Below are 25,296 nucleotides of genomic sequence, written 5' to 3' on the forward strand. Positions count from 1 at the left end.
TGACCCCGCCGGGAATCGAACCCGGGAACCCGGGCGTGGGAAGCGAGAACGCTACCGCACGACCACGAGATGCGGGCCGTCAGTTTTTGTCTTGATACAATTATTTATGTTTTCGCCGCACTCGCAGGCACTGGTGAGTGTCCCAGTACGAGCTTAGCACAAACATTCGCCGTTTCTGCGGTCGCTGTTTTGCAACAGTCCACGCATCGCATTCCAATCTCGCATTATTGTGCTCACTGAAACTACAGTCTGTCCCAAAAATATTGACTGTGGGTTCACTTCACGTTAACAGTTCCCATTTATAAGCAAATTCACATTTTTTCGTGCGTAATATTGGCGTTTGGCGTCTTCATCGCTGTTGAACGTTCAATACTAGCACTTCACTGCCCGTATCACAGTTTCACCTTCACAGTTTTTCACACTGTTTAAAGTAACTGTTTCGACTAGTTCACAAACACTAATGTATTTCATTCAGTCTGAACTGGATTTTGGCTCGTGCTGGATTTTACCAGTCTCTCGCATTAATTATCTCTTTTCATTTTCCACTTAGAGTCGTACTTGCCTTCAGATTTTTTTGACTATACAATTGTATTTCCGTCTCATCTGAGGTAAGTCCCCATGTCATGTCTGCCCACTCATTGCGTACTTGCCCTCCAGAGCCAGGCTCGACTTTACAAAACTTTGCCTCTCGCATTATCGTACACATTTTATAATCTAGGCCTAGCGTGCAAGTTCCTAGATTAGTGTTTGATTTATGACTTTTGTTTACACTATAAATTCGTGTAAATCTCTGCCTTAGCAGATGGCAATATATTTTAACAGTGCTTAGCGGTAGTCGCATTTACTGATTTGCTTTGTACCTTGTCCACAACACATGAGGTACCTTGGGTGATGTACACCCTGCACTCATATTGTTAAGTAAATTATGCTTGAGCATATTTCAAGATCGGTATAGACATAAATACATGGAACAACATATACATTATAATACTAAATTTTCATAAGTTTCATTACTACTACAGTTCAAAAATATTCATGACACTCTAATGAAAAATTCTGTCATCATTACATGCTATTGAAAAAATTTTTTTTAAATATTTTTTTAGCATTTTTCAACATGAAATTTTTAAAATATTCTTAAATTTTTTTCAAAATGCAATTGTTTAAAAATACTATTATTCCTTAACATCTACAAAATTGAATCGCACTAATCTTGTGTGCCTCATTGTCTTTAAATGTTACACTAAAATCTGAACATTTACTCACAAAAAAAATACACTCTAAACTTAACCTACTACACATAAATGTAAACGTTGCTCTACTGAGCGAACTTCTTTAAGACTTTGTATGGATAGAGTCCTTTAATCTCTTCCGATTCTACGTCACCCAACAAATAGCTACATCCATGTGGTATGTCTTGGGCCCGGCTAGCTCAGTCGGTAGAGCATGAGACTCTTAATCTCAGGATCGTGGGTTCGAGCCCCACGTTGGGCGCCAATCTCGCGTCCGTCGGCCGTCGTATTGTAATATATATATTATTATTGTTATTATTATTTTTTGATTGTTGCCGACTTACGTGGTGGGCCTTAATAAAAATGATATTTAAGTTGAACAATGTAATAAACTTTTCATATTAATTTCCTCGGCTAGTCAGTTCACTTTAAAGCAAAAGATCTTTATTTATTAATTACAATTGCGGCCCACACACGCGCGAGAGTATTTTTCTTACCTCCGTTAAGAATGGTATTGTAGTCAGAGTCCTGGCTCTGGGTCTCGGCTATGGTACTGAAAATAAGAATCTTAAAGCTAAGTATTTCTGCAACTTCGTGCGGCTGTGGAGAAAAATTAATATTATGCTAATAGCGGGCGAGTTTTCCGCTCCGCTAATTTTTCATAAGTTAATATCGCCACGTAATGGCGTCGTAGGCTGCATCGGACGCTGCGATTGTTGAACTGTAAATTACTTGAATGCAGGTTAATTCAAGGAAGGCGGACATGAAATCGGGATCACCTCTTACAAATTAAAAGTGCACAATAATATTAAATCAGTATATTATATGCTTAACTCATACAAATATGCTTACATTTGCCAGCACTCGCAAGATGTCCATCTGTCACCATAAAGACAAGTGAAGAAGTAAGGTCGACTAAAAAATTAACAAAAGAGTGTAACTTGTCGTCTCTTTAGATCATTCTGTCATAAATTATTTCTTTGCAATCTAAACCTACACAGAGAAATTATTATTTTACGGCTACATGATAAAAATTTGGCACTGGGGACGCTATACTTAGAAGAAAGATTTAGGACAGGCAAACCTACGTTTCTAGCATTTGTAGACTTAGAGAAAGCTTTTGATAATGTTTACTGGAATACTCTCTTTCAAATTCTGAAGGTGGCAGGGGTAAAATACAGGGAGTGAGAGGCTATTCACAATTTGTACAGAAAGCAGATGGCAATTATAAGAGTCGAGGGACACGAAAGGGAAGCAGTGGTTGGGAAGGGAGTGAGACAGGGTTGTTGCCTCTCCCCGATGTTATTCAATCTGTATATTGAGCAAGCAGTAAAGGAAACAAAAGAAAAGTTCGGAATAGGTATTAAAATCCATGGAGAAGAAATAAAAACTTTGAGGTTCGTCGATGACATTGTAATTCTGTCAGAGACAGCAAAGGACTTGGAAGAGAAGTTGAACGGAATGGACAGTGTCTTGAAAGGAGGGTATAATATGAACATCAACAAAAGCAAAACAAGGATAATGGAATGTAGTCGAATTAAGTTGGGTGATGCTGAGAGAATTAGATTAGGAAATGAGACACTTATAGTAGTAAAGGAGTTTTGCTATTTGGGAAGCAAAATAACTGATGATGGTCGAAGTAGAGAGGATATAAAATGTAGACTGGCAATGGCAAGGAAAGCGTTTCTGAAGAAGAGAAATTTGTTAACATCGGGTATTGATTTAAGTGTCAGGAAGTCGTTTCTGAAAGTATTTGTGTGGAATGTAGCTATGTATGGAAGTGAAACATGGACCATAAATAGTTTAGACAAGAAGAGAACAGAAGCTTTCGAAATGTGGTGCTACAGAAGAATGCTGAAGATTAGATGGGTAGATCACATAACTAATGAGGAGGTATTGATTAGAATTGGGGAGAAGAGGAGTTTGTGGCACAACGTGACTAGAAGAAGGGATCGGTTGGTAGGACATGTTCTGAGGCATCAAGGGATCACCAATTTAGTACTGGAGGGCAGCGTGGAGGGTAAAAATCGTAGAGGGAGACCAAGAGATGAATACACTAGGCAGATTCAGAAGGATATAGGCTGCAGTAGGTACTGGGAGATTAAGAAGCTTGCACAGAATTGAGTAGCATGGAGAGCTGCATCACACCAGTCTCAGAACTGAAGACCACGACAACAACAGCTTCTAAAATTCTAATTTTACAGTCTGTAACCAGTTGGCTGCAGGCGTTGGGTGTGTCGGTTAGTAAGGGCAGCTGCACTACCCATGGTACGGAATACAAGTTTCTTGAAGTATGGGCTAATTTATTATTCTTGGCGTCGTTTTAACGTCCACAACATAGCCTAGCAACTTGTACCAAAGCTGTAATACTTCAGCAGTCGTCATCCGAGGCTGCTGTCCAACAATTTCAAGGCAAGGTATCGCCTGCTCCGTCCGAGTGTTGCCTCTTTCACTGATGCCTACAGACTGTATCCTCTCGTTCCCGCGCACTCTACAGGAAAGCGCGCAAAAAACCCCAAGCCGGCCGTGGTGGCCAAGCGGTTAAAGGCGCTACAGTCTGGAACCGCGCGGCCGCTACGGTCGCAGGTTCGAATCCTGCCTCGGGCATGGATGTGTGTGATGTCCTTAGGTTAGTTAGGTTTAAGTAATTCTAAGTTCTAGGGGACTGATGACCTTAGACGTTAAGTCCCATAGTGCTCAGAGCCATTTGAACCATTTGAAAAAACCCCAAGCCACCTTTTACGCTTCCCACAGTAACTTCCATATAGTACAAAAGCACTCCATCTTTTACATAACACATATCCCAAACTTTGTCCCTAAGCATGTACCATTTTTGCAAATGACAACTTGGACAAATATATAAAATCACATGCATGAACATTTTCAGTTCATTCATGCATGACAAAATTCGAGAGTTGGAACTTAAATAGTAGCAACTATTTATTCACAACCGATACAAAAGAGTTCCGTGTTTACACTTCTTACTGTCCTTCAAAACAGTCATCAGCGTTGGGTAGAACCTGTTGCCAGCGATGTGGAAGGCGTAGTATACCGTTAGCAGAGCCTGTTCTGTTGATGGTGAGAATGGCGCGGTCTAAAGCTATGGTGATTCTCGTGTACGACTGTGATGGTGTTATCCTAACGCATTACGTTTCTCCACGGTAGACCGTTAATTTACTGTTCGTTTTTGGAGCATCACCTGCGACCAGCTTTGCGAAAGAAGCGGCGACACTTTCTGCGCAACCCACCCATCATTTTGGACGACAATGCACGGGCGCATACAGCACAAGCTGTGGCTGCTCTGTTCGGTCGATGGGACTGGGAAGTACTGTACCATCCACCGTACTCCCCAGACTTAAGTCCTTGTGGCTTTGATTTGATTCCGAAATTGAGGAACCTCTTCGTGGCATTTTCTTTAGAACTGTTCCAGAAATTCGACCGGCAGTAGACCGCTCCATTCGCACCATCAACAGAACAGGCTGTGCTAATTGTATACTACGCCTTCCACACAACGCTGGTGACTACTTTGAAGGACAGTAACAGGTGCAAACGTGCAACCCTTTTGTATCGGTTGTGAATAAATAGTTGCCACTATTTAAGTTACAATCCTCGTATTATTTACTAAATTATCCATTTCACATATTTTTTACATAAGTTACAAATATACACTAGCAAACAACACTAACATCACGTGTATCACATTTTTCACATAGTCTTTCATGTCACAGTTATGTTGCGGCAATATTTATTTTTTTAAAATTTAGATGACTGATTGAATAATAGTGTTGTATAAGCAGTCAAGGAACTGAACTGCAGCAATCAAAGATGGACCGTCGCAGGAATTGCTCCGCAGATGTGGATGCCAATAGACAGTGCCCATTCCATCGTGCGAGATCATTGCAGGAAAAATCGTGCTTATGCCTTATTCCGTAATCACTGTCATCTGGACACGAATGTGGCGTCTCTGGACTTCCTTGAGCGTCAGTCACACCGTCGATGTAAATGATTTCCTCAGTCGCATCATTAAGGGCGACGGGACATGGATCCACTGGTATTTAACACTTGCAAGAGAGCGTCTTCGCGGAAGAAATGCGAAGTCGCACCATCAGCAGGGAAGGTCGTGGCCATAGTTTCTTCACTGAGAAGGATTTGTGAACACAGAGTTTACAGCAAAGGGTACAGCCGTAAATGACGATTCGTACCGTGCAACACTGACATCGCTGAGCAACGCCGTAAAGAGCAAGAGGCGTGTAAAATACACTCCTGGAAATGGAAAAAAGAACACATTGACACCGGTGTGTCAGACCCACCATACTTGCTCCGGACACTGCGAGAGGGCTGTACAAGCAATGATCACACGCACGGCACAGCGGACACACCAGGAACCGCGGTGTTGGCCGTCGAATGGCGCTAGCTGCGCAGCATTTGTGCACCGCCGCCGTCAGTGTCAGCCAGTTTGCCATGGCATACGGAGCTCCATCGCAGTCTTTAACACTGGTAGCATGCCGCGACAGCGTGGACGTGAACCGTATGTGCAGTTGACGGACTTTGAGCGAGGGCGTATAGTGGGCATGCGGGAGGCCGGGTGGACGTACCGCCGAATTGCTCAACACGTGGGGCGTGAGGTCTCCACAGTACATCGATGTTGTCGCCAGTGGTCGGGGGAAGGTGCACGTGCCCGTCGACCTGGGACCGGACCGCAGCGACGCACGGATGCACGCCAAGACCGTAGGATCCTACGCAGTGCCGTAGGGGACCGCACCGCCACTTCCCAGCAAATTAGGGACACTGTTGCTCCTGGGGTATCGGCGAGGACCATTCGCAACCGTCTCTATGAAGCTGGGCTACGGTCCCGCACACCGTTAGGCCGTCTTCCGCTCACGCCCCAACATCGTGCAGCCCGCCTCCAGTGGTGTCGCGACAGGCGTGAATGGAGGGACGAATGGAGACGTGTCGTCTTCAGCGATGAGAGTCGCTTCTGCCTTGGTGCCAATGATGGTCGTATGCGTGTTTGACGCCGTGCAGGTGAGCGCCACAATCAGGACTGCATACGACCGAGGCACACAGGGCCAACACCCGGCATCATGGTGTGGGGAGCGATCTCCTACACTGGCCGTACACCACTGGTGATCGTCGAGGGGACACCGAATAGTGCACGGTACATCCAAACCGTCATCGAACCCATCGTTCTACCATTCCTAGACCGGCAAGGGAACTTGCTGTTTCAACAGGACAATGCACGTCCGCATGTATCCCGTGCCACCCAACGTGCTCTAGAAGGTGTAAGTCAACTACCCTGGCCAGCAAGATCTCCGGATCTGTCCCCCATTGAGCATGTTTGGGACTGGATGAAGCGTCGTCTCACGCGGTCTGTACGTCCAGCACGAACGCTGGTCCAACTGAGGCGCCAGGTGGAAATGGCATGGCAAGCCGTTCCACAGGACAACGTCCAGCATCTCTACGATCGTCTCCATGGGAGAATAGCAGCCTGCATTGCTGCGAAAGGTGGATATACACTGTACTAGTGCCGACATTGTGCATGCTCTGTTGCCTGTGTCTATGTGCCTGTGGTTCTGTCAGTGTGATCATGTGATGTATCTGACCCCAGGAATGTGTCAATAAAGTTTCCCCTTCCTGGGACAATGAATTCACGGTGTTCTTATTTCAATTTCCAGGAGTGTATTTTGCACAACAATGCAACACCTCGCACCGCGCGCACAGTGCAAGCTTTCAATTTTGCTTCAATGTTTCCGATGAGATGTTTAGAAGCGTCCGCCGCACAGCACATATCTTGCACCATGCTGTTTCCATCTTTTCGAAAGGCTGAAGGAAAAGGGGATGGGGAGGGGGGTGGAAGAGATTTGCCATCTAAGAGAAGAGGACGTTCACATAGCGGTTATCGAATAGCTTGGTGACCAACAAGCACTTTTCTATTGTTGAGGAAATGAACGATTGGTAGAATGCTGCGATCGTCATTTATAGAGACTTGTTGACTGTTGAATGATAGTGTCATGTGTACATATCCCTTTGAACTGTAATTCAACATTCAATAAAAGTTACTTGACCTGGTATGATAACGTGTAACTTAAATTTTGAAGGTCTCTCGCATACTATATCAGCTACATGAAATGAAATGAATGGGTCGGTCGTCGAGAAAATGATTGCAGATGAAATGAGGTGAAATGGTATCAGGACAAACCGTTCAGGTTTGCTGAACCTGCACTGTAAGAATTTATAGCAAAGGGTACAGCCGTTAATGACGATTCGTGCTGTGCAACACTGACACCGCTGAGCAACGCCGTAAAGAGCAAGAGGAGTGGAAAATATTTTGCACAACAATGCAACGCCATGCACCGCGCGCTCAGTGCAAGCTTTCAAGCTTTGCATCAGTGTTTCCGATGAAATGTCTGGAAGCGTCCGCCATACAGCCCATATCTTGCACCATGCTGTTTCCATCTTTTCGACAGGCAAAGGAAGGGGGGGGGGAGTGGGGGTGGGGGGTGGAAGAGCTTTGCCATCTATGAGGACGTTCACATAGCGGTTATCGAATAGCTTGATAACGAAGAAGCAGTTTTCTATCGTCGAGGAACTGAACGACTGGTAGAATGCTGCGACAGTCATTTATGGAGACTTGCTGACTGTTTAACCACAGTGTCATGTTTACGTATCAGTTTGAACTGTAATGGAGCATTCAATAAAAGTTACTTGACGTGGTATGATAACGTGTAACTTACCTTTTGAAGGTCTGTCGTATATTATGTCAGCTAAATGAAATGAAATGAATGGGTCGCTCGTCGAGAAAATCATTGAAGATGAAATAAGGTGAAATGATAGGGCAAAAGGCTCAGGTTTGCTGAACCTGCACTGTAACGAATGAGTCTACATCATTCACAGACAGGCAAACAGGTAGTACACTTCTCTGTCTCATTCCGCCTTTTCCTCTGGACAGGTGTATGTGCGTATGTGTGTGTAATCATGAGTACATTTGTTTAATAGCCAGCAAAGATAAGAGGTAGTAATGCAAAGTGATTACTTCTAGGAATCTGTTTTCTTATTGTTTTACGCGTTCCAGACACCATATGTGTGATAAAGGTAAGCTCAAACTGTATATTTACGAAAGACAACCGTTTATCAGCAGTGCTTGTTGTACATGGTGACAAGGGAATAGTTGTGATACAGACAACGTCATAAATGACTTTTACAAAGGTTAGACCTATATCCTCCGTCTGCTCATTAGTCACGAACTTTTTCGTGTAGTGTGACAGTGGGCGGGACACAGGCAAGTGATAGGAAGAAGACGGGAAGTCCCCTGGCAAGGTCGCCCTCCACTACTTAAAACCAAACGCCAGTACCGGATGTTGCAGACTTGCTATGGCGCATCACAGAACCGCATTGTCCGCCTCGTGGCAGCCGCTAGTCATTGTGATGTTAGCACCTCTGACTTGTCTGGCGACGTGCGGCAATCGGCCGATCGCCTCCACACCGCTGGGCCGAGTTCTGGGTTCGACGCTGACGACGCTCGACGGCAAAAACTTCTCAGCCTTCCGTGGAATACGCTACGCTAAGGCGCCTGTTGCTGACTTGCGCTTCAAGGTATGCATGTGCTTCTACAGCCATACTCTGCAAACCACGGTGACGTGGCAGAGGCAGAGAATACTTCTTCCCAGTCTATACACGTATGGTGCGCGGAAAGAGTGACTGATTAAACATCTCGGTGCGCGCTGCCGTTAGTATAATATTGTCTTCACGAGTTCTATGGGAGCGATGCATAGAAGGTTGAACTATATTTCTAGATTAATCACTTAAAGATGGCTCTAGAAATTTTCTAAGTAGACTTTCAAGGAAAAGTTTGCATCTGCCTTCAAGAATATGCCAGTTCAGTTCTTTCAGCACTTACGTGACATTATCCGTGGGTCAAACAAACTGTGACCATTTGTGCTGCCTTTCTCTGTAACGATTATTATCCCCAGTTGGTCCTATTGGGTACGGGTCCCAAACACTTGAGCAATATCCTGGAATGGGTCGCACTAGTGTTTCGTAAGCAGTTTCCTTTGTAGACTAATTCCATTTCGTTAATATTCTTCAAATAAACCAAAGTTTGCTACCTGCTTAAATGAGCCTATATGATCGTTCCACTTCATATCCCTACAAGTGTTACATCCAGGTATTTGAATGAGTTGTCCGGTTCTAACTGTGATTCTTAGGTATTGTAGTCATACGATACTACATTTTTTCGTTTTGTGAAGACACAGTTTTGCAGTTTTTGAGCATTTCGAGCAAGTTGCCAACCTTTCCACCACTTCCAAATTTTACCAAGATGGAACTGAATTTTTGTGTAGCTTTCGTCAGACAGTACTTCATTACAGATACATCATCCGTGCAAAGTCTGGATTACTATCGTCTGTAGGTCATTAATAAACAACATGAACAGCGAAGGTCCCAACACACTTCCCTGGATCACACCCGAATTTACTTCTACAACTGTCAATGTCTCCCCATCCAAGATAACATGCTGCGTCCTCCCTATGTAAATAATCTCAGTCCAGTCGCAAACTTCGCTTGATGCTCCATACGATAATAACCGTAGATATGGTACTGAGTCAAATGATTTTCGGAAATCGGGAAAAACTGCATCTACCTGACTGCTTTGATCCATGGCTTTCAGGATGTCATTGACAAAAGCACGATCTGAGTTTCACAGGACCGATGTTGTCGGAATGCAAATGGTTTGCACGAAGGAGGTCATTTGGTTGTAGATACTTCATTCCGTCTGAGCTCAGAACAGGACTATACTCTCAGATTCTACAACTAATGGATGTCTAAGATATTGGACGGTAGTTCTGTGGATCATTTCTGCCACCCCGCTTTGTATACCGGTGTGTCCTGAGCACTCTGTCAACTGCATCTACACTAGCTGCTACATTTTTGAATGTAGATGAGACTGTTCTACCTTGGTTACTTTTCAGACTTATGCCTCTTGCCAGCCCTGCAATAGAAGCTTAACATACGTTCCTATTCCATTATAAATGACTGCATTTACTTTTTATGTGCCACAGTCTTTTTCTGAAATTACAAAAATTATTCCTGATCATGTACCTAGGAACAAATACTCGATTGAAACTTAAAATCGTTGCGATTGAGAAAATCGTGCCAGTACTGTATCTGATTGCCTATCTGCTACACTGTTACTCTACAACACATCAATAATCAGTAAGTGAATTATCAAAAAACAGTTACGGTTAAAAACAATTTAAAATAGAAGCTACTGTAAACTATCACAAATTTAGCTAAACTTAAAACAGCTAAGTTTAGTGTGTGTTTATTTTTATTTCTTGACAATGTTCTTTTAACTAAGAAATTTTACATTGTTATTCGACTTATAACTCATTGGTTAGTAATGACATCATGCCGTCAGAAGTGGGCGGAGCCTCCATTATATATAGTAAGATGTGCACTAACCCGTCTCTCTCCTAATCCCTTAATCCTTTCCCTGGGTACCCGTGTTCACCGTCTAGCCACCACCCGATGGCCTGACCTTTTATTTCGGCCCCCATGACTTCACATACAATAGCCATCTCACCTCATGACAATCACTCTCTCTCACACCATAGACCTTCCCCCCCAACATGTCATGTCATTCACTCCCACACATGCCACCACCCCACACCCCCAATCCCTACTGTCGGCCTAATTCACGACAGGCCTTTCCTCTTTCACTCCTTCATCTGTCACCCTCTGACTTCTTTCTCTCTCCCCGCCCCCCCAACCCAACACTCCACGACTGACTGCCACCACCATCAAGACGCCGCTATGGAGAAGAAGAAGAGGCCAGGACAACGGCCTTTCGTTTTCACTATCTCTCACTATTCCTCCTCCTCTCTTTAATTCTGTAACGTAGTCGTAAACCCCGACAAGTCTATGGGCCGCTCGTTTTCCCCCACCCTTCTACTGTCCCTTCTACTGTCCTGTCTTGTTTCAAAAAAAAAAAAAATCACTCTCACTATCCTTTCAACTTTATATATAAAAAAAAATAAAAAAAACCAGCACAACAGTCAAGGACAACAACACTCGTCATGTCACACCCACATTCTCACCACACCAATTAAGAAGGAGAAGCGCATTAAAAAAGCGCTAGAACTTCGTTTCCAGCTGAGGGTACAGCCCTCCATCATGTGCATCGTCGTCGTCGGTTTCTCCAGTAGTGATTCTCCAGCAGAAAGGGGTTCCTACTTAATGGTAATTCATCGTTTTATAGCTTTATAACTTTATGTATTTTCTTTAATGTATGAAGCCCTCTAGTTAAAGCTTTGTATACGACTTGTAGGTCTGAAGATGACCACAGTAGTGGTCGAAACCGGTCACCTTACTAAATAAATCGTGATCAAGACTGATTTTAATAGTAAATCCAAAGGGAATTCCGTACCTGAATAGATTTCTGAATAATCTCCCTCACACGTCCTGGAAGTCAGAAAAGCATGGTAAAGTCCTAGTCAATACGCTAATTAACAAGTTACTGTTCGAAATGTATCTTCCAGGCTTTCGATTTTGCGGTCCAGGGACAAAATTAGATGACAGATTAGCAGGTGGAGATGTAGGAATTAATCATTTAGATGAAGCTTGCAAGATACATGAAACTGCATACAGAGACCATAAAGATCTGGAAAATAGGCATAAAGCAGACAAAGAATTGCAGAAGGCAGGAAAAGAGAGAATTTTAAGCGAAGATGCATCGGTAAGCGAAAGATTAGCTTCTACTGCTACTAATGTATGGAAAACAAAAATTAAGAATGGGTTTAGTAGACGGTAATGGGTGGACATTATAATTTTTTTCTCCTGTTAATAAATGAAAGGACTTAGTATTGATTTTAAGCCAAGCCAAAAGCCAATGCTATTGAGCTAAAGCTCTCCAACGACGAACTGAAAAGTCATGGCTTTCTTGATAATTTTCTTACTGAAAAACAGATGAAACAGAAAGCCAGTAAGGTTAAAAAAAGGTGGCAGTTTACTCCTAACTTTATCTGTTTCTGTTGTGAAAAAATTACTTGATTATCTTACAGCAAAAAATGAAGGTAAACATGCAGGCGGATTCCTGCCGCTGATTCTAGCTGCATTGGGCGCAATTGGATCGTTGGCTGTTGGTGCTGCAGCAATTACGAGCGCTGTCCGTAAAAAACAGGAGGTAGGTGCTGAGTTGGCAAAACAGAAGAGACTTAACCTAGAAATGGAGAAAAGAATAGCAGGGTCAAATTTGGCTATGAAATCAAGTCTTAAAAAAAAACAAGTCGAAGAAATGATACAAGAGTAGAGCCATCCGCTTACCAACTTTGATATAGAAAAATTAGTAAAGCAACTGAAAATCGTAAATTTTAGAGGCGTCTTTATGATCGATGAACTACCGCAAAAAGCAGCAAAAGTCGAAGCAGGAATTGCTAACCTAGGCACGTCTGTTAACGTAGGCACTCACTGGATATGTTATTTCAAAAATGGCGGTGAAAAATTTGTGTTTGACTCGTTCGTTGGCGATATCCCACAAGCATTAGTGAACTACCTAGGCCGAGATAACTTGTTTTACAACGCAGAGAGCGTTCAAAATGTCGATCAGTGTGTATGTGGCCACCTATGTTTACTACTCTTGAAGCTATTTACGGATGGATGGTCGTTTGTTAAAATCTATATATATATAAAAGAAAGTCGTGTTAGTTACACTATTTATAATTGAAGAACGGCTGGACCGATTAGGCTGAAAATTGGTGGAGAGGTAGCTTAGAACCAGGAGACGCGCATAGGATACCTTTTATCCCGCTCGACCGCTATAAAACGTGGTATAACAAAAACGCATCTGGCATGGAATAACAAAACGCAAATGTCAGCTAAACGTCACTATAAAACGTGGTATAACAAAAACGCATCTGACATGGAATAACAAAACGCAAATGACAGCTAAACGTCTATGGTTAAGTATCAGTATATATCATTAATTAAAAATTTAAAGAAATAATTTGTATTTTCTTTGAATCATTATTAACAATGCCGCGACCAAGACGATCGAACATTTCTCGACAAAGCCGTAATGCAAGAAGGATACAAAACATTGCGAATGAGAGGACTGAAGAAGAAGAACAAATTGTCCGTGAAGAGCGCCGCGTTAGTATGGCTCGACTTCGTGCTTCTCTATCACAAGAGCAAAGTGAGGCAGCCCGTGAAACGGCCCGGTTGGCAATACGAAACCGTCGATCGAACAACAGAGATCAACATTTAGATAATTTTCGAAGCACAAGAAGGGATTTATCAAGTGATGACTTGAACCGAGCAGCGTTTAGATACGATTGCAGCACTGATTACTGCTTGCATCCTTGTGTTTGCATTCGGCCGAAGGCCGTTGTTTGCGAGTATTATGGCGCGTTGAAGTTTTCCTGAGAAACGCACGGATTGTGCTGCCTTAGTGGGAAAGTAGTTTATATGTGGCATGTTCACAGGTCGGAAGACCGTCTTCGTTGTTTTTTCTTGCGCCTGATAATAAAACAAAAAATGTCTGTATCACAAGGTACTTAATTGAAGAGTGGAAGCTATGCACCAAAAAACATAAAGAATAAAGAATCATCAAAATACTTAATTTTTTATGTTTATTTCCTAATAAAAAATTGAACTTAACATCCAAAATCTGATTATTTATTGGCATTAAGGCGGAACAGAGTTCGTCGGGTCAGCTAGTTCTCGATATAATAAATGGGTATATTTGGGAACAAGATAAAGCAAGGAGAATTAGTAAAGCACCTAGATTCAACTGCTAGTAATGCTGACTTGGAAGAATTAGCTAGTAAAGATGACTTGGGAGAATTAGATAAGCAACTAGAATCGACTGCTGGTAAAGCTAACTTGGAAGGTGAGAGAATACAATTTCGAAAGGAATTCAATAACGAAAGGTTATATTGTCTTCAAGGACAGGAGATTAGTAGATGTAAAAGAGCCTATAGATGGCCATGATATAGTTACCAAAAAATATCTAGTAGAAAATCAATTAAATAATCTTGTTACCGAGCCTGAATACACAAGTATTCTCACACTATTTAATAATTATGGTTCAAATGGCTCTGAGCACTATGGGACTCAACTGCTGAGGTCATTAGTCCCCTAGAACTTAGAACTAGGGAAACCTAACTAACCTAAGGACATCACAAACATCCATGCCCGAGGCAGGATTCGAACCTGCGACCGTAGCGGTCTTGCGGTTCCAGACTGCAGCGCCTTTAACCGCACGGCCACTTCGGCCGGCTTAATAATTATGTGAGCAAAACCGACCTCAGCGAATACTACAGCAGAAAGAACTTAGAGAAATTTTTCCGTGATTGCGTGAGCAAAGCTGAATTCGATGAACAAAGCGGAATCATGGCGCATCATAATAAAGAGATAAATAATTCATTAGGTAGGATTGATGTGCTAGAGAGGGAGGTGTAATTAAATAATCTTGTTACCAAGCCTGAATACACAAGTATTCTCACACTATTTAATAATTATGTCAACAAAACCGACCTCAGCGAATACTGCATCAAAAAGGACTTAGAGAAATTTTTACGTGATTATGTGAGCAAAGCTGAATTCGATAAACAAAGCGGAATCAATTAAATAATCTTGTTACCAATTCTGAATACCCAATTATTCTCACACTATTTAATAATTATGTGAGGAAAACCGACCTCAGCGAATACTACAGCAAAAAGGACTTAGAGAAATTTTTCGGTGATTATGTGTGAGCCCGCATCTCGTGGTCGTGCGATAGCGTTCTCGCTTCCCACGCCCGGGTTCCCGGGTTCGATTCCCGGCGGGGTCGGGGATTTTCTCTGCCTCGTGATGGCTGGGTGTTGTGTGATGTCCTTAGGTTAGTTAGGTTTAAGTAGTTCTAAGTTCTAGGGGACTGATGACCTAAGATGTTAAGTCCCATAGTGCTCAGAGCCATTTTTGATTATGTGTGTAAAGCTGAATTCGATGAACAAAGCGGAATCATGGCGCATCATAATAAAGACTTAATAATTCATTAGGTAAAATAAATGAACGACGAGAAGCATATTTGGTGCTTGAAGTGCAAAAGATTTATAGCTACAGTTCACCCTCAGACAGTTACTAGAAAAAATTGTCGAACCAGAATCGAGGGCAATTGCGCAGAGTGTAAGGGTAAGAAGAGCAAGTTGGTAAAAAAAAAAAAATGGTGAAGTGGTCGACTGTCAATATTCGCAAAGAAATTGTGAATGTCCTGCACAAATCGGTGAGAAAAAACTTCCCAACGAAAGGAGTCACAGCATTTGGTACAGGCGATTTGTAGCTAGCTGACTTGGTTGAAATGGATTCTGGTAACCTAAAGAACATGACCAAAATCAATAAAAATATGCGGTATTTGTTGACTGTGATGGACGTGTTCTCGAAATTTGGTCATCATCACATCTACGCATTATGCGTAAAATAATCATCTTTTTGCAATGTACCATCCACCCGTCGATACGACAGGTAAGCGAGACCCGCAAAGTAGTGGCGACATGTTTGCTTCCATTAAAATCTGATAAACGTTTTAATTTTATCTCTGTCTTTACCTGAATTCACTTCGCGATAGTTATAAGGCCAAAATCCTCGTTTCAAGATTTACTGCGAATTTCTCTAAAGTCGTTCCACTTCAAATCTCCACCCACAAATTCGTCGTAGATGTGCTTTAAATCTGTGGCATCTTGCCTAAAAATTTTCAGAAAATTAAGGTTATCTCTCGCCAACTGCTTGGGAATTTTTGAGAACGTTTGTGCTAAACAGAAGCAGTCAACGTTCTTATGTCGTCCTCTGGTCAAGCGTTCTCTGACTATACCTTGAATTTCAAGAATGAAGTCGTCGAAAACAAGACCTTACTGGTAGTTACCTTCACATTCATCTAGTCGAATAATTTCATCAGTGTTGCTGATAAAAGTTGTAATTTTTTCTTTGTGTTTATCTTCCATTATTCACACGCTTTTTTAAATTCTTGATTTTCGGCTGATCTAAACTTCTAGAGTAAACATACAGGTGGTTAATTTTTTTCCAGTTCAACCATCCCGGCGCTAAGATATAATTGTCAGTCATTGGCGTTGTTTTCCCACAGCCACTTGGGCCTATTATTGTACATCGAACAGAATTAGCTAAAAGTTAACCATGTTTCTTTTTCCATTCCTGTACACGAACTCTGATTTTTGGCTCCCAATCAGTCGTCATTCATTATAATAATAAATGAACAGAATTTTTGAACTCAGTGGTAAGTCTTCGCCTTTAGAAAAAAGGCTGAATGTACCGATACGAAGTGCGTTTACAAAAGTGAGAGTGGTTGGTTTTTACTCGACATTTTTAACTCCAAATGTTACATGTGAAAACAACAGACTGCACTTTGAGAAAGACGGTGTCTCTAACACGTTGACTATTCCCACGGGCCAGTACAGTCTAGATAACGTAAAGATTAAGCCAAATAGTACGCTCAACAGAGTCGAAATTCAGTGCACCCGCCATAAGCTGTTTTTGGTAGAGAGCACAGTATTGGGCGGTTTCTGGAGAATCAAACTGTGAAGCTCGCAGCAGTAAACGCTGTTGCAGCATAGCTGCCGAAAATCACTCCTTATGACAGCATCAAAGTCCATTTTAATTTAGCAGACGGCATGTTTGTAAAGGACTCTGATACTTTTCATAGAGAAACGAAGATTATCGCTTCATTTAAGCCAAAGTTGTTTGGACTAGCTGATCATTTGCAGTTTGGCAGTCCTATTATATATGAACCAAGCTATCCGCTATTTTCCCAGTTCACGATAAAGTTCAAAATCTGCAGATCACTATAACGGATGAAAACGATTCTGTGATAGATTTTGGTGGTGCGAATGTAACTGTGCTTCTGTAAATGGTGCAATAAAATTTTTTTCCCGTTTAATAAAGATGAACAAAATAGAAAGTTACCAATGGCAGTCTTTTCCAGTAAACGAGACGACTAAAAATAATTTAAACTTCCCATACAAAGATGTAGAAATAGACGTCAAAGTTGGTGATGGCTGGTTTGGTAATGATGACATTTAATGCGGCACTTGAAGACTGCTCAGATTACACTGCCTATGAAGGCAAATCGAATGTAAAACTAGTTGACAATTTTCCAAGTCAGCTATCGAGTGTAGTAATTGCCAAGAAAAGAGGGCACATTATGTAAAGGCTAGAGCATCCAGGCGTTTCTTAACGTTTTGTATCACCTAACGTCTTCTCTGCACGATGACACAAGATTCGAGGGAAATTTCATTAACAACAGAAAGTTGCAAAGAAAAGAAAATTAAGTACTTTACTCGCTGAAAATGCTGGGCGGCTTTTTTTAAAGATTATAGAAAAATCGTGTGGGAAGGAGATTTAACGATAGTTTCATTAATCATCTGAATAAGTTGCTGTTGTTCAGTCAGGAGGTGAGTAGGTTCTTCTTCTTCCTGTTTTTCATTCACTTGAGCATTATTAATAAGGTCAATAAGTTGCTGTTTTTTCATCTTTGAATAACCTTTTAAAACCATTTTTCCGGTTCATCTTTTAGTTCCTGCATACTATAATTATTCGAGTCATTTCCTTTCGCAGGCATTTTATTATATACACAGATACATAAAATATTTCAATTATGCAATTCAATTTTCATACATAGCTCGCCAGTTGCTGCTGCTGACCGGCGGCGGGTATAAATGGCATCGAAAATGCGCTGCCAAAATGCGCTCGCTAAAGAACGTCTGCCAAAATGTCGTTGCAGGAAAAGCAACCACCCAAAAGTCGCCTAAAGCCGACCGCCTAAAAGTCTACGAAATTTTTCAAAAAAGTGCCCGCCAAAAAATCGCCACTTTTGCGCCAGAAAGCTGCCAACACTTTGCAAAAAAGTGACTGCCATAAAGTTACCACCATCTTTCGGCCAAAAAGATGCGGTTTCAGGGAGGCATCATCTTTTGCTCAAAATGTTAAGGGTTTTGTCTCATAGCGACGCCTATACTAGTTGTAATAATGCTCGAGCGTCCATACCCACCGGATATGGTCATGTGTGACTTTATGTCTCCAAAAATAAAGAGAACCTTAAAGCGCGGTCGGTTTACAAGGTTAGATAAGATTAAAAGTGCAGCATTGAAAAACGTAAGTGCTATCCCAAAGATCGAGTACCAGAAGCGCTTCGGGGATTGCTGGCGTAAGTGCATAATATCTAATGAGGGCTACTTTGAAGGAGATAACATTAACGTAGACGAATAAATAAAATTATTTCCAAAATTTCAACATTCAAGAATTTTTTTAACACACCTTGTAGTTCTCAAAAGCTTTCCTTGGCGATCTTGGAACACGAAAATTGTAGAAGACAAAGGTCCCGAGTTCGAGCCTCGGTCCGCCACATAATTTTAATCTGCCAGGAAGTTTCATATCAGCGCACACTGCGCTGCAGAGTGAAAATATCATTCTGGAAACATTCCCCAGGCTGTGGCTAAGCCATGTCTCCGCCAAGTCCTTTCTTCCAGTAGTGGTAGTTCTCCAAGGTCTGCAAGAGAGCTTCTGTGAAGTTTGGAAGGTAGGTGATGAGGTAATGGCGGAAGTGAAGCTGTGAGGTAGGATCGTTAGTCGTGCTTGGGTAGCTCAGAAGGTAGAGCACTTGCCCACGAAAGGCAAAGGTCCTAAGTTCGAGTCTAGGTATCGCGTAACCATTTTTAAAACAAATCAGTACTCGCCACGCTTAAGGAAACACATGTCACCTTTCTTGACACCTGGCGCCGGATCCTCGATCAACGAACGATGGCAGTTCGCGCAGGCCGAGATAAGGACGGGGATTGCATTGTTGCCAGTTCCGAGCGTCAGTACGCACATACACATGTTTTGCGCTTGATGAAAGCATGTATCCCGCAAATTATGTCTCTTGCTTGCTTGTGTAGAATGTGTGGCTTACGACCATCATCAGCCATGACAACTCGCAACAACTGGAAGAAAAATGCACAATATAACTCGCTATGATCAAGTACAGGGTGTTTCAGAAGCGATGGTCAATATTCAGGGATATGACATGAATGACCATTCGAAACAAAAAAGTCAAGTAAACAGGGCTCTAAAACGGACACCTTAAGAGCTATGAGCAATTCTTTATCTTCGGTACTGTGAAACAAATCTCATCTACTGCACGCTCTTTGCTTTCCATATTTTGGGAAGTGGTAGTATGGGCTAAACCATGAAAAAAATGTCCAGTAAACACATTCTCTAAAATTCGTACCTTAAGAGCTGTCAGCACTTATTCATCTTCGCTACTTTGAAACACAACTCTTGTAATGAACAAGTGCTCATAACTTTTAAGGTTTTCATTTTGAGCACATCTTTACTCAACATTTTTTCTTGTTTTGGTCCATTCTACCACTTCCCAAAATATGGAAAGCAAGGAGGTTGCAGTAGAAGAGATTTGTTTCACAGTACCGAAGCTCAAGAACTGCTCATAGCTCTTAAGGCATGCGTTTTGGAGCCCGTGTTTACTTAACTTTTTTTGTTTCGAATGATCATTCTTGCCATATCCCTGAATATTGACCATCACTTCTGAAACACCCTGTATAATGCTCGCATTGCATACAACATTCACAGCACAGCGCTCAGAACACAACTGAACGCTCATTGGCTGGCAGAGAAAACGACGAAGGTGTGCAAAACAAGCCTTAACTCGAGCTCCATGGTTCGTTACTCAACTATAAACATCCAGTGTGGCAACCAGTGCATAGATATGTTTCAGATATGATTACCAACACAACAACGAAAAATCGCGCAAACTGTACAGATGCAACGAGCGAAATTACAAAATTCTCGATACTTTTTTAACACATCTTGTGTAGGTCTACTCTGATTAAAATAACTTTGTTATTAACGTTTCAGCGAGCTCAATGGTACGGTCCAGCCGCCAGTCAATCACAGTTGTTTCTCAAGCACCATATGTTCATTGTGATAGCTCAGATATAAAAACCAGTTCTAAGCAAAGAAGGGAAAGCAGAAAGGTGGAAGGAGTATACACAGGTTCTATACAAGGGCGATTGTTATGGAAATGGAAGAGGACGTAGATGAAGATGAAATGGGAGATATGATACTGCGTGAAGAATTTGACAGAGCACCGAAACACATAAGTCGAAACAAGGCACCGGGTGTAGACAACATTCCAATAGAACTACTGACAGCCTTGGGAGAGTCAGGTCTAACAAAACTGGACCATGTAGTGAGCAAGATGTATGAGACAGGCGAAATTCCCTCAGACTTCAAGAAGAATATGATAATTCCAATCCCAAAAAAAGCAGGTGTTGACAGGTGTGAAAATTACCGAACTATCAGTTTAATAAGTCACAGCTGCAAAATACTAACGCGAATTCTTTACAGACGAATGGAAAAACTGGCAGAAGCTGACCTCGGGGAAGATCAGTTTGGATTCCGTAGAAATGTTGGAACACGTGAGGCAATACTGACCCTACGACTTACCTTAGAAGAAAGATTTAGGAAAGGCAAACTTACGTTTCTAGCATTTGTAGACTTAGAGAAAGCTTTTGACAATGTTTACTGGAATACTCTCTTTCAAATTCTGAAGGTGGCAGGGGTAAAATACAGGGAGTGAGAGGCTATTTACAATTTGTACAGAAACCAGATGGCACTTGCAAGAGTCGAGGGGCATGAAAGAGAAGCAGAGGTTGAGGAGGGAGTGAGACAGGATTGTAGCTTATCCCCAATGTTGTTCAGTCTGTATATTGAGCAAGCAGTAAGGGAAACAAAAGAAAAATTTGGAGTAGGAATTGAAATCCAGAGAGAAGAAATAAAAACTTTGAGATTTGTCGAGGACATTGTAATTCTGTCAGGTAGCAAAGGACATGGAAGAGCAGTTGAACGGAATGGACAGTGTCTTCAAAGGAGGATGTAAGATGAACATCAACAAAAGCAAAACGAGGATAACGGAATCTAGTCTACTTAAATCAGATGATGCTGGTACCCATTCTTGCTAATGTCATGAAGTCCATAATGAAACATCAGATACAAAATTACTTTGAAAACAATAAACTCTTCCAGGACACACAGCATGGTTTTCGCAAGGGAAAGTCTACAGTTACATCGGTACTGGACTTAATCACGAAGATATGGGAGGGGTTTGAAGATACAGTGTGGCATTGACACACTGCGACCTGAGCAGAGCGTTTGATTGCATATCACACAAGATACTGATTAATAATCTCAAGTGTTAGGGTACTGAAGGTGCCGTCATAGCTACAGTTACATCGGTACTGGACTTAATCACGAAGATATGAGAGGGGTTTGAAGATACAGTGTGGCATTGACACACTGCGACCTGAGCAGAGCGTTTGATTGCATATCACACAAGATACTGATTAATAATCTCAAGTGTTAGGGTACTGAAGGTGCCGTCATAGCTACTCTTCAATCCTATCTTGAAAACCAAAGACAAATTGTATCAGTCCATGGAGCAGCCTCCCAAGAGCAAAAATTGGAGCATGATGTGCCCCAGAGATCCGTCATAGGACCTTTCCTGTTCCTTATCTACCTCAATAATATAGGTTGTATCTATGACATTCTACAGTTTGCTGATGATACCACACTCCTTGCCAAGGGGAAAACGGCTGAACAAGTAGTTCAAATGGCTCTGAGCACTATGGGACTTAACTTCTGAGGTCAGCAGTCCCCCAGAACTTAGAACTACTTAAACCTAACTAACCTAAGGACATCACACACATCCATGCCCGAGACAGGATTCGAACCTGCGACCGTAGAGGACGCGCGGTCCAGACTGTAGCGCCTAGAACCGCTCGGCCACCCCGGCCGGCACGGCTGAACAAGCTCTGTTGGCAGCAATACATGATATGCAGTCTCAGCAACGTCGGCTGCCAGGATAACATGGAGGCTGTCAAAGTACTAGGCTTCATGATAGACAGCAAACTGACAATGAACAAGCGCACAGAGTATGTGTGTTCCAAGCTCTCTCGTGTTATATACCTGCTAAGAAAACTAAAAGGTTCATTAACTGACCAGTACTTATTAACAGTTTATTATGCACTCTTTCATAGCCATATTAATAATGGTCTGCTGTTATGGGGACACTCTGCAGCTTGTAAGAAGGTGTTAATGCTCCTCCCCCCCCCCCCCCCCCCCAAAAAAAAAACAGGTGTCAGGATCGTTACATCAAGTAAAAAGCAGGAGCACTGCAAACTTATATTTACCAGGTTACAGATAATGACAATTTTCACCCAATATGTATTTCTATGCCTCAGCAGTGTAAAGGAAAAACAAGGTGATTTCAGCATGATCACGACACCTGCAACGAGAGGAACACTGAAGTACCAAGTTGTTGACTGACTGGAAGGCAAGACAGTTTTCCAGCGGTGCACCTAAAAATGCTCAGTACACTGGACCGAGAAGTGCAGTCTCTGCCGCTAGGACTGTTCAAAAAGGACAATTGCACAGGACTTGAAAGAACACTCATTATATTCTATTGGAGAAGTTTTCAATATTGACCAAAGTGAATGGACAAAATAATATTTTCTTAATATGTTATATCTGCTGTTATTGTGAATACTTTTCTCTATGCTGCATAAAATTGTAACCAAATCTTACATATGGCAAGAAAAGTGTTTCTGAAGAAGAGAAATTTATTAACACCAAGTATAGATTTAAGCGTCAGGAAGTCTTTTCTCAACGTATTTGTATGGAGTGTAGGATGTATGAATGGAAACATGGACAATAAATAGTTTAGAGAAGAAGAGAGTAGAAGCTTTCGAAATGTAGTGCTACAGAAGAATGCTGAAGATTAGATGGGTAGATCACATAACTAATGAGGAGGTATTGAATAGAATTGGAGAGAAGAGGAGCTTGTGGCACAATTTGACTAGAAGAAGGGATCGGTTGGTAGGACATGTTCTTAGGCATCAAGGGATCGCCAATTTAGTAGCATATCGGAGGGCAGCGTGGAGGGTAAAATCGTAGAGAGAGACCAAGAGATCAATACACTAAGCAGATTCAGAAGGATGTAGGTTGCGGTAGGTACTGGGAGATGAAGAAGCTTGCACAGGATAGAGTAGCATGGAGAGCTGCATCAAAATCAGTCCCTGGACTGAAGACCACAACAACAATAACGACTGGCTGCCCGTTGACAACACTGTCTCTGCCGTTGCAATCTGTTAATCGCAAAGTTATATTAATCAGTGTACAATTATTTACAAATATTCAACGAATCACAACACCTCAGATGTCAAACTTGAGGAATAATATCTAGGAAGAGTTTCTAGTGGAGGTCCCATAAACATCTCTCTCCAACAATTATGTTTCATTGCAAAATCATTTGTACTACTCGTAAATATACTGGGTACGAGTTGTGTACGTACTCATCTGTTCATAAAACGTGCCACTTCTGTAGGACACTTTTGGTAAAGCCTACTGACATCATGACGAGGACTGTGCTCACTTGAAGGAGCATGTTTGTAATCAGTGACATTATCTTGAACTAAATATTGTGCTACTTTATAGCTCCTGGTTTAAAATCATAGTGAAAAAGATAAAAATGAAACAATACAGCGAGCTGGAATAATTGAAAATAACAAATGAGTGAACCCAAAATGGCGTGTGTAGCACTGAAAAATCAGAAAAAATTGGCAAAGAGAGAACCAAGCAGAAAAGCAAAAGTGAAATGATCCAGTGAAGATTTTTGTGCTGCTAGGTGAAGTGATGAGAAAACGCGAATGAATACTCGGTTATAGTAAGCTAACTATTTTCTGATTCTGGGAGTAGACTTGAAAAATTGGTTGAGTTCTGAAAACTGTTTTAATAAATCAAGCGTGCCTCCAATATAATTAGTCTGGGATTGCCCCGATATCTTATTGTAGCTTCCACCGCCATCTTGAAAAAAATCCTGAAAATTTAGCTCTTTTTCCAGTTTCCTCATATTTATCAGAAGTTAATTCAAAAGTACATCTACAGTCTGGAAACCACCGTGAGGTGCATGGTAGAGGGTACGTCCCATTGCACCAGTTACTAGTGTTCCTTCCTGTTCCATTCACGTATGAAGCATGGGAACGCCTCTGTGCGTGCAGTAATTATTCTAATCTTATCCTCATGATCCCTTTGTGAGGATATGTAGCGGGTTATAGTATATTCCTAGAGTAATCGTTTAAAGCCAGTTTCCTGGTATAACTTACGTCTGTCTTCAAGAAACTGCCATTTCAGTTCCTTCAGTATCTCTGTGACCCTCTCCCATGGATTAAACAAACCTGTGACCACTTGTGCTGTAAATGTTACTTACCTGTATATGTTCAGTATTCCCTGTTAGTCCTATCTGGTACAGGCCTATCACAAGCAATATTCTAGGATGCCCCACATGAGTGATTTGTAAGAAATCTCTTTTGTAGACTGATTGCACTTCCCTAATAGTCTATCAATAAACTGAAGCCTGCTTAACCCACGACTGATCCTATGTGATCATTCCATTTCATATCCCCAAAACGTGTTACACCCAGGTACTTGATGAGATGGCCATTTCCAACAGTGTCTCATTGATATTATAGTCATAAGATACTACGTTTTTTTCGTTTTGTGAAGTGCAAAATGTTACATTTCTGAACATTTAGAGCAAGTAGCTGATGTTTGCATCATGTTGAAATCTTATCAAGATCTGACTGAATATTTATACAGCTTCTCTCAAATATTACTTCATTATACATAACTGAATAATCTGAAGAAAGCCTGATTTTACTATTAATATTGTCTGCAAGGTGATTAATATACAACATGAACAGCAAGGGTTCCAACACACTTCCCTGTGGCACACCCGAAGTTAACTTCTACGTCTGACAATGACTCTCTAGCCAAGATAACATGCTGTGTCCTCCCTACCAAAAAGTTCTCAATCCAGTCACGAATTACAATTGATACCACATACAGTCGTAATTTTGACAATATGCGGCCGGCCGGAGTGGCCATGCGGTTCTAGGCGCTACAGTCTGGAGCCGAGCGACCGCTACAGTCGCAGGATCGAATCCTGCCTCGGGCATGGATGTGTGTG

At 41.9% G+C, this 25,296-nt stretch overlaps 1 protein-coding gene and 1 non-coding gene across 2 annotated transcripts in view; both read left to right on the plus strand.

Annotated features, from left to right (window-relative positions):
- The first annotated feature begins 1,421 nt into the window (after nucleotides 1–1,421).
- Trnak-cuu lies at nucleotides 1,422–1,494 on the plus strand. Its single transcript has one exon. It is a non-coding gene; the product is annotated as a tRNA-Lys (tRNA).
- A 7,115-nt stretch (nucleotides 1,495–8,609) lies between these two features.
- Nucleotides 8,610–25,296, plus strand: part of LOC124595549 (juvenile hormone esterase-like) — a 124,907-nt gene continuing 108,220 nt past the window's right edge. Inside the window, exon 1 of the mRNA XM_047134329.1 lies at nucleotides 8,610–8,825. Within this exon, the coding sequence (XP_046990285.1) occupies nucleotides 8,658–8,825 (168 nt within the window). The 5' untranslated portion in view covers nucleotides 8,610–8,657. The remainder of the gene's footprint in view (nucleotides 8,826–25,296) is intronic.

The sequence above is a fragment of the Schistocerca americana genome, chromosome 2, assembly GCF_021461395.2.
Source record: "Schistocerca americana isolate TAMUIC-IGC-003095 chromosome 2, iqSchAmer2.1, whole genome shotgun sequence".
Classification (NCBI taxonomy): domain Eukaryota; kingdom Metazoa; phylum Arthropoda; class Insecta; order Orthoptera; family Acrididae; genus Schistocerca; species Schistocerca americana.